This window comes from Musa acuminata, chromosome BXJ1-10, assembly GCF_036884655.1.
Source record: "Musa acuminata AAA Group cultivar baxijiao chromosome BXJ1-10, Cavendish_Baxijiao_AAA, whole genome shotgun sequence".
Lineage (NCBI taxonomy): Eukaryota > Viridiplantae > Streptophyta > Magnoliopsida > Zingiberales > Musaceae > Musa > Musa acuminata.
The window spans coordinates 26301034-26311432 of NC_088336.1; the positions used below are offsets into that span (position 1 = coordinate 26301034).

Sequence of the window (10399 nt, forward strand, 5' to 3'; positions counted from 1 at the left end):
TTAACAAAAATTATGTTCCTTAATGATTGAGTGTGCCAAAAAGCAATAGACCTACCAAACTACAAGCAAAAGGTTATGAGATGCTTTAATTAAGAATCTTGCATCTTCAATTATTGATTTATAGTAATTTATAACAATAATTCATTACAAAAATATTTTTTATAAAATAAGCTATACTCAATCTATCGATATCTCAAGTTATTCCTTGTCCGTAGTAGCTAAAATTCAACTATATTTAGTATCCAAAGATTAGAGATCCATGACAAAGTATGATGTCAGTAATTATGTATTAATTGCGTGATAAAAAAGGTGAAACATCGTTTGTCCATTCTCATATTTGCTTCCATGTCCAATGCTTTAATTACATTATATTATATGCGACATCGACACGGTCTCATGTTCACAGAAACATACAACACTAACAATATGATCCATCGACCATTTTGTACCCACTTGTTTCAGTTTTCTTTGTGTGTTTCCAGAAAAAAAAAAAAAAAGACTTTATGTAGAACGAAGTTTGATAATTTTTTAGAATTATAGTAGATTATAATGAAAAATTGACAGATAACCTATCCTTAATGTCACTCTACAGGATATGAGTTTTATACCACATAATACTCCTCGTTTAATTCTTTCCAAGTAATTAGATCTTTTTCTTCATTCAAGAATTTTATATGATGCATAAAAGCATTCATGAATTTTATATATATATATATATATATATATATATATATATAACTTTATTTTATTATATTGAGTTTGGCTGTACAATATTATTTTAGTTGATCTTATTAACCACTTTACAGTGTGGTCCGATGCACTACGAATTCTAAATAGGAGAAGAATTGATTTACTACAGTCATATATACCTAAAAAATAAAACATGTCACCGTACTGTGGTGCCAAATATCGACGTTTGTAAAAGCTTTTCTTTCTCAATAATAAGAAGCTTTAATTTATTTTAAGAGAAAGATGAAGAACAAAGTGACACGTAGAATAGCATTTAGTTCAGACTTTTGTTTTGTCCTTATTCCAACGACTGTCTTCGTGGAGTGACGCCAGAGGCCGAGCTTCTTTGTGCCTTGTATTAAGCTTCGGTGACGGCCACGTCGTTTAATCATGCGATGGCACTGCAACCGACGTCGGTGTAGTAGATGACGTAGACGTCGAAGGCGGCGACGAGGCCCTCGACGGAGGACGTCACCAGCTCGCTCGCCAGCTTCCCCCATGCGTACTGGAAAACCCCCGTCCCACCCACGATGGCCCGCTCCGCCTTCCCGGATGCGTCCAGTCTCCCGATCGCCGTGAGCGTGCTGTCGGCGAACTCTCCCGCCGTGAACACCAGCACCAGCGGTATCAGAGACGCCTCCTCCTGCTGCGACATGTGGAAGCCCGCGCCCTGCGCCCTTCCGACGACCGTCGAGCTAGCGTCGGAGCCGACCCTCAGCACGGCGTCGAAGATGTCGATGTCCCCGAAGGTGTAGGGGAGGCTCATGTTCACCACGGTGACGGTGGTGTTGTCGGGGCCGAGAAAGGTCTCGTGGAAGTAGACGCGGAAGTGGATTCTCTTCTGGATGCCGAGTTCGAACTCGGAGGTGACGGGGAAGGCCGTGGCAGCAGCGAAGAGGAGGAAGAAGACGAGGAGGTGGTGGATAGGAGAGGAGCTGTGTGGGAACGAAGCCATGACTAGGGTGGTGGATGGACAAGGAACGTGTTATACTTGGCAAAGATTGACAAGTGAGAGGAGCACAAGGCTGGAGGAGGGAGAGCGTATTTATAGAGCATTGGCTATGTCATCGTCGTGCATATATCATATCTATCATATTAGACGATATTTTAGACTCTCTTAAAAAGGTAAGTATGTAAGCATCATCATAATAATATTTTAGAGATTAACATTAGAAAGGATTTCAAATCCTCAATTCAAAGTTGAGTCTTTTAGATGTAAGAATATCTCAAACTAAATTCTTGAATCATCAATCAATAAGTGAATTTTTATCATGTTTATAGATTAAAATGAATCATATACAATTAATGAGACTTAGCATGATAAATTTAAGTAATTCTAATTGAAAATATTTATGTATGTGAGATAAAAAAAGATGAGAGAAAAGTAATATATGACTAAAGATTGAAGGAGTCTGAGTACAGATTGTAGGTTTGACAAGTAACACCACCGTTAGCCTTCCTCTAGAACGCTGGTCTCGTTCCAAAATAGCCGGCCGGACCACTTCGCTCTCCGCCGACAACACGCAACGTCTAGTTTCGCTGGGATATGGGTGATGCGGGTCAAAGAAGATGAGGCCATCGACATGAACGATGTCGTCTGCAATCGTCTCTATCCTCGTCTTCTCATCTCAGGACAATATCTTCCACCTCACGGTATCATACGTAGCATGGTAGGTGAACAAGGAGGAAAGCCATCATCCATGGGGCTGCTTTTGGTTAGTTAATCCTCACACTTGCTTCTCTCGATGCTGTAGCTGATGGTGAGGCTTCCATAACATTTGTTCCGTGTGATACACGTTTTCTTTCCACCTTTGGTGGAAGAACATTTGGTGACTGCATAGACATATTTGCATATCAAATTTGCGATAAAAAGCGATGTGGATGAGACCATCAATGTGATTGATGGCTCAATTTTGGAGAAGGAACGCACGTCGTTTACGATTGCTGCTCTTCGTTACTCGTCGATGTCCTCATCCATCAGTATGAACTGGATGAGAGAATAATATTCAAATTACTCATTTAATATTTTTCTTACTTAATAGGAGTTTCTATAGCTCATGATTCATAACTTTGTTTTTGTCCCTTGTGTAAGAGCTGATTTAAGTTTCTGTATAGTTTTATCAATCGTGTTTTTTAAGCTAGTTTTACTTATGACGCTGAATGGCTTATCTTAATTACTAATTGAGCATTCATATCATTAAACATTTAATTAGATGACACAGGGCACATGCTCAAGTTCACTTATGGCTCCTCTTGCCATCCTTCAGGTGCATGATATATATATATATATATATATATATATATATATATATATATATATATATATATATATATATATATATATATATATATATATATATATATATCAGCATAATAGGTTTTCATTCATAATTTTAATAAACGAGATCGACATTTATTTTTATTTCAGCCTTATCATATAATAATTCATCTCCTGACATGAAGCAAGATAAACATATATGATCGCCGTGGCTTTAATTATCGTCTCGCGGATCACGCGATGGCGGTGAGACGGACGTCGTCATAATAGACGACATAGATGTCGAAGGCGGCGACGAGTCCCGCTTTGTCGGACGTCACCAGTTTGCTCACCATGTTCCCCCACGCGAACTGGAACACCCCAGTCCCTCCCACGATGGCCCGGTCCGCCTTCCCGGAGGTGTCCATCCTCCCTATCACCGTGAGCGTGCTGTCGCAGAAGTCCCCGGCCGTGAACACCAGCACCAGCGGTATCAGCGACGACTCGTCCCGCTGCGATGCGTGGAAGCTCACGCCCTGCGCCCTCCCGACTTCAGTCGAACGCTTGGAGGGGCCGGTCCTCAGCACGGCGTCGAAGATGTCGACGTCCCCGAAGGTGTTGGGGAGGCTCATGTTCACCACGGTCACGGTGGTGTTGTCGGGGCCGAGAAAGGTCTCGTGGAAGTAGACGCGGAAGTGGATTCTACTCTGCCGGCCGAGTTCGAACTCGGAGGTCACCGGGAAGGCTGTGGCAGCAGCCAGGAGGAGGAAGAAGACAAGGAGGAAGTAGAGATGAGAGGAGCTGTGTGGGGATGAAGCCATGGCTGGGATGACCGAAGGATCGAAGTGAGGTGGGTACAACGCTGGATCAGGAACATGTATTTATAGAGTAATGTCTGTGCCATGCGTCGTCAACAAATGCCAACTTCCAACCAAATCTCATTATCATGTCTACATAAAATACTCAAACGAATATTACTCTTACAGTTGAAGGTCTCCGAGTAGGGAAGAAGATATATATATATATATATATATATATATATATATATATATATATATATATATATATATATATATATATATATATATATATATATATGATGTCGAGCAATGGAGATGGGTAACTGAGAGATGGAGGGATGATAGTTGCAAGAAATGGCCGATGAGGATAGTTTTGCGTCTTCTGCAAGTGCCAACTGGCCACCTGTAGCTCGTCAATTTGCTTGTTAATTAACGAACCACATTGACAACGCTATCTTTCTTTATGTGTTTCATACACAGATGTACGCGGTTGGCTCATGGCTGTCGCTCCCGTTTGTTCGCATCTTTGGTTGTTGACATGTGGAAATGAAGTGTTGGTTCCCATGCGTGATCGCTACCTCACCACTCCACTTCAAGTCGCGACGTAATTAATGACCGACGGTGCGATGCAAAACCTTCGCTCGCCAATCAAGTCATTCGTGACTCATGTGGGGCTATTAACCATCTTTTGCTTTACAGCAATCACATGCAAATCTCTATTCCAGCAAAGAAAAGCTCACATGATGTGTTCTCATATCAGCATACCAAATGAATTTTACGTGAATTTTAATATACATACATATTCTCTCCTGTCAAAACATATCCTAAACTCATGTTTATTTTCACCATTATATATATGATCACGAGACCAAAAAACAAAAAGAGATGGGATGACATAATGCATGTCAATGTTTCCATGTGAATCACGCCTACATAATTCTTCACCTACCGAAGGTGTGGTTGGTTGTCAAAGTTCATCATTCTCATGTAAGGTATATTTTATTTAGCAAATCGTCAAATGCCAGTGCATGCCGTGTTATCTTTCAAAGTGCATAGTTGACCCAATCCGTGTGTAATGTCTCCTTCTTAGTTGTCCCCTCACGCAATGAATTTCTTTATCAGTATACGTATACTTCACCTGTTCATAACATCCATATTAAAGCTTATTAGGTGCAGCGAAATTAGTTAATCGTCGATAAATAGGATAAAAAGGGATAACAAGTCTTATTAATACAATTAATTAAGAATTTAAAGTAGAGATAGTATCATATTTGATTTCACATTGATCAAAGACTTAGAGAATCAATACCTAATACCTAATAAAGAGTCAAATACAAATTTTCTTTTTTTGACAGACAACTTTTGGGATCCACCTTAAAAAGGGAAAGATCATGTGGTTCCGCTTAACAATTTATGATTCAAAAGAGCTCGTGATTGACCTTTCTTTCATTGGGTTGAATAAGTTTGTGAAAATAAGAATGTTATTTGGATAAAAATAAATAGTAAAAAAAAAGGATCAACTGGAGTATGGACACGTGGTGTATTCACCGATCTTTAAAGCAGCAAATCGTAGTAACAACCGCCAAAGCTCTCTCCACAACGAGAAAGGGCAACGGCGGTAGGGGAGTGACGATGTGAAAGAATCACAAAGACGATTGTTAGTGAACCTTGTGGTCGAGGTGCCAGCATGGTTCGATTCAATCTTGAATGTGCTTATCCACGTAGATGCTCGGATGATGGAAGCGAGCATCGGGTCGGGTTGAGTTTGAGCCTCGTCTCTCTCAGTATAGTTTCTCTCTTGGTGAGTGACCTGCTTATTTATCACCGGACACAGGTTAGGGTTGGGAGGAAAATTTTTCGATTTAACCATTGCAAAAGTTAAATTAGTGTTGGGTGAAGTAAGAGGGGATAGTAAGAGGGGGTTAAATGCTCAAAGTTCTTCCTGGTCAATTATTGGGTTGACTTTTATACATACGAACAAAGTTCTTCACAGCTTCAGTATGATCTTCGATTTATAGATGAAAGGTTATGTTTTTCTTCAGCTTCATGTTGCTCATGGTCCAAATGAACTTGCTAAAAGAAAAAACACTGTCATGATTACGATGGAATAATATTTCAAACACTTAGATTTTTAATATAAAATTGTATGTATCTAAGAGCTGGTTGGAGAATTGTATAAGATATGTCTATAGTTCAACGAGTTCTGATATTTTTGGAGTTTGTTGCAATAGGTTTTTATTCCTAATATTAATAAACGAGATCGAATAATTCTTTTTATTTTAGCCTTATTATTTATTCTGCTGACGTAAAGCAAGATAAACATTGTTAGCTCTTATTTAAATGCTGTAGCTTTCGTTATCGTGTCTCGGATCACGCGATGGAAGTGAGACGGACGTCGTTATGGTACATGACGTAGACCTCGAAGGCGACGATGAGTCCGGCGACATCGGACGTCACCTGCTTGCTCACCACGTTCCCCGACGCGAACTGGAACACCCCCGTCCCTCCCACGATGGCCCGGTCCGCCTTCCCGGACGCGTCGATCCTCCCGATCACCGTGAGCGTGCTGTCGCAGAAGTTTCCCGCCGTGAACACCAGCACCAGCACCAGCGGTATCAGCGACGACTCGTCCCGCTGCGACACGTGGAAGCTCACGCCCTGCGCCTTTCCGACTTCAGTCGACCACTTGGAGGGGCCGATCCTCAGCACGGCGTCGAAGATGTCGACGTCCCCGAAGGTGTAGGGGAGGCTCATGTTCACTACGGTGACGGTGCTGTTGTCGGGGCCGAGAAAGGTCTCGTGGAAGTAGACGCGGAAGTGGATTCTCTTCTGGATGCCGAGTTCGAACTCGGAGGTGACGGGGAAGGCCGTGGCAGCAGCAAGGAGGGGGAAGAAGATGAGGAGGAAGCAGTGTTCGGCACGTTTACGATGCCTTTCTACGTATGATCGACCCACGTATAGTAATATAAAGACCTCTAGCCAGCATCTGGCCGGGAGTAGGGAAAAAATAAATTGATAACTCCACTGACTTGCTTATCGGAGGGGCCTCATTGGGTAATCCCGATGAGGGCCATTTTTACAGGAAAACATGGTCACCTCACGAAGGCGAGCTGCCAACCACCTGAGAATCACCATCCAGTGCACGAAGGATAGCAACCAATCGGTCCGTATCTTGACTAACGCCAACCCGCACTCCTTCCCGGGGCGTGGCCACCTCACGAAGATGAGCTGCCACCACCCCGGAGAAAGAGAGATGTAGCTCGACATACACGGCACCCAGATCAGCACACTTAAGAACGCTGATCAACACCTTGTCGCGAGGGCCTGGTCGACCTCGGCATCTAGCTTAGCTGACAGAAGATTCCTGACATCAACTCGTGGATCAGGTCATGTTGACTCACCAGCCACAACACATTTATTCACTAACATTTTGGCGCTAGAAGGAGGGCCGATGTCGTTGGAATAGTTGGCAGGGGCTCGCCCTGGGAGAGAATCCCCGATTGTCCTCCCTTCCATTAAACCAGAAGGTCAAACCCTCCCCGTCCCTATGGATGGGAGGATACTGGCTTTGACACCAAATCGCTACTGGTATCTATTCAATAACCCGGGACTATCGCCCCCGAGGCTCGCCCCAAGGTCCTCGACCGTGACACCCGAGGCGTTCTTTAGCCTAATCAAGCAAGTGCAAGCTATGGCAGGCATGATGCAGATGCTCACCCCAATCATCCCTCAAATCATGCAGCTGGCGACACCCTCGATCAATCTGGCCCGACAACCCCCGAATGGGGGGCAAGTCGGGATCAGAGAAGCCCGAGAGCGAGCGATGGACCTGAGGGGTCCTTCTTGGCAAAACGCACCCGCACCATGCTGAGTCACGCTGTCTCATCTTGAGCCTGACACCATATCGTCCGACTCGGCGGATGCCTCGCTTAGAGCCCAACTGTCTCGAGTCAACCCATGCCTGGACGCATTCCAACACGAGCTTCGAAAGTCGCGGAGCGAGTCCAGTGAGAGCGCCTCGAGCAGGTTTCCATTCACTCAGGAAGTACAGGACAAGCCAGTACCCCTCAACTTCAGGCTACCGACATTGGAAACATACGATGGAAGCTCCGATCCCATGGAGCATGTCTTTGTATTCCGGGCCCAGATGGCCCTCTGTGGTGCCTTTGATGCGTTGATGTGCCGAGTATTTCCGACCACTCTGAGGGGGCCGACACGAACGTGGTTTAGCCGGCTATGCCCAGCCTCAGTCTCATCCTTCGACTAGCTTGCCGAGGAATTTGAGCAAACCTTCCTAGCCAGCACACGACCCAGGCCTTCCATGGCCACTCTGCCCGCACTAACCCAGCGCAAGGACGAATTGCTCTCTTAGTTCATGGCACGGTTCTGTTGGGAAATCATGGGGGCGACATCATATGCGCAGCGGAAGAACTAGAAAACAAAAATCCCCGATTCCCAAAAAGATGTTCGTCGTCGTGCGAAGATTGGTGCGCAAAATCCGCAAAACACAAAACTGCGTATAGAGATTGTGTTACCTAGGGAGATCGTATATCCCTGTTTCCTTGCAGATCCTCAGGAGAGGGTGAAGGAGGTCAAGCGTCCTCCTCTCTAGCGGTGATCCACACAGCAGGGTTGCGACGACGCTCCTTAAAACTCCAGGCCTACTCTGAGGTGGAGAGGGAGAGGAGAATAGGAAGGGCAAGCAAAGACTCTAGCCTATGAGGCTGTGAATCCCTCCTATTTATAGAGATCCCGTGTCAAAACCCTAATGGGTCCTTTCCCTAGTGGGTATTGGATCTGCATCCAATAAGACAAGGGCTCCGTCGGATATCTCATATCCGAACCTCTACTCATCGCAATGCCTACCATATGTGTGTGACCCTCTAGGCCCAATATCGAGCTGGCCGTGAGTCATACCTGTCAGAACTCCTTCTAACTAAGTGAATTATTATCTCTGTAATAATTCACTCGACTCATCGACTACGGAAGTACTAGGCCACTACGCCGTAGTCCCCAGACGATACAGGGGAATCCAATCCATTGGACCTGTCTGTCCTCAGTTACCATGTACCTATAGTCCCTCATCCATCTAATATCCCAGAGACCGTATATCGAGCATGGTGCTGTCAAACCCATACGGTTTCTACTCGAGTCTCGCTCTAATCGGATTCTCCCGGAGAACTCTTTCTCTCTCAACCCGAATGACCCTGGCCAAGGATTTGTCTGAGCAAGAACACATGGGATATTCCTCTCATGATACCGAGAGTGGATGATCCTCTATCGACACTCAATAGCCCTCGTAAGGTCGACTACCACTCCCAATGACCAGCTGTACTAGATCTGGGAACAGCCAAACCTATAAGTCTGGTATCAAAGAGTGGAGCACTCATACAGGACATCCTTGATGTCTCAAGTCTAAGAACCAGATACACCACTAGGACTACGGAATCGTTGTCTGACAATAAGGCATCATCAACCATCCAGCATTCCGTAAGCGGATCAATCAGTGAACTCATTCTCCAATGAGCACCTGTACTGTATCCCTAGTGTCCCTACACGAGCAGCTATGAGACCAGCTGCATCCATTATATGGACGGGTATACAGCACACCAGTCTATCCGGTTATCACGATGTCCCTCTCGAGTAACCTATGACCGGGATTATTTAGGATATATGTTTAAAGGTGAATCGATCTCATTATCGTGATCTCATCACGATCCGATTCCCATTGCACAAATCCAAGGACATCACAATATATATATGCATTTATGCAATAGTTATAAAGTGATATACGCCAAAATATAATAAGCAAAAATATTCTGTATCAAGTCACACGTGCCATCACTCACGTGATTGGCTTGCTGGGCACCTATGACTAGCAATCTCCCACTTGACCTAAAGCCAATCACCTATGTATCTGATCCCCATCAGACTCCTGTGACGCTCATAGACAATCTGAGACAATGGCTTTGTCAGTGGATCTGCAATGTTATCTTCGGATGGAACTCTTTCCACTGCTACATCTCCTCGGGTTACGATCTCTCTTATAAGCTGGAACCTCCTCAGAACACTTCTGATGAGACCCGGGTTCCCTTATTTGAGTAATCACCCCATAGTTGTCGCAATATAAGGAAGTCGACTTGTCGCTATCTGTATCGACTCCCAAATCTGTGATGAACTTCTTCACCCAGACTCCCTCCTTTGCTGCATCTGATGCAGCAATGTACTCCGCCTCTGTGGTCGAGTCAGCAGTGGTATCTTGCTTGGAACTCTTCCAGCACACTGCTCCTCCATTCAAGGTGTACACATACCCTGAATTCGACTTGCTATCATCGACATCAGACTGAAAACTTGAGTCAGTGTAGCCTTCATCCTTAAGGCTATTACCTCCATATACTAGTAAAAGATCCTTAGTCCTTCTCAAGTACTTAAGGATACACTTTACTGCTTTCCAGTGCTCCAAGCTTGGATCTGCCTGATACCTGCTCGTGACACTCAGAGCATGCGCTATATCAGGCCTAGTACATAGCATGGCATACATGATAGACCCTATTGCTGAGGCATAAGGTATCATATTCATGTTTGCCCTTTGGAATTTTCCATGCCAAACCTT

The 10399-nt window shown here is 44.4% G+C and overlaps 3 protein-coding genes across 3 annotated transcripts; all 3 read right to left on the minus strand.

Moving 5' to 3' along the window:
• Nucleotides 1-1117: 1117 nt before the first annotated feature.
• LOC135594806 (pterocarpan synthase 1-like) lies at nt 1118-1684 on the minus strand. The gene has a single exon (XM_065085315.1). It carries the CDS (start codon nt 1682-1684, stop codon nt 1118-1120), a length of 567 nt encoding a protein of 188 aa, XP_064941387.1.
• A 1556-nt stretch (nt 1685-3240) lies between these two features.
• On the minus strand, nt 3241-3807 carry LOC135594807 (pterocarpan synthase 1-like). Its single transcript, XM_065085316.1, has one exon. The coding sequence runs from the start codon at nt 3805-3807 to the stop codon at nt 3241-3243; it is 567 nt and encodes a 188-aa protein (XP_064941388.1).
• A 2349-nt stretch (nt 3808-6156) lies between these two features.
• Nucleotides 6157-7652, minus strand: LOC135594808 (pterocarpan synthase 1-like). The gene is made up of 2 exons (XM_065085318.1): nt 7616-7652; nt 6157-6722 (listed from the first exon to the last, which is right to left on the minus strand). The coding sequence occupies exons 1-2, from the start codon at nt 7650-7652 to the stop codon at nt 6157-6159; spliced, it is 603 nt and encodes a 200-aa protein (XP_064941390.1).
• Between the last annotated feature and the right edge of the window lie 2747 nt (nt 7653-10399).

Bases quoted from the DNA above. Each gene is read 5' to 3' on its own strand.
- LOC135594806 (XM_065085315.1), bottom strand. From the start codon at position 1,684: ATGGCTTCGTTCCCACACAGCTCCTCTCCTATCCACCACCTCCTCGTC.
- LOC135594807 (XM_065085316.1), bottom strand. From the start codon at position 3,807: ATGGCTTCATCCCCACACAGCTCCTCTCATCTCTACTTCCTCCTTGTC.
- LOC135594808 (XM_065085318.1), bottom strand. From the start codon at position 7,652: ATGGTGCGGGTGCGTTTTGCCAAGAAGGACCCCTCAG. The intron at 6,723-7,615 runs GTCCATCGCTCG...GATCATACGTAG, and splicing joins TGCCAAGAAGGACCCCTCAG to AAAGGCATCGTAAACGTGCC.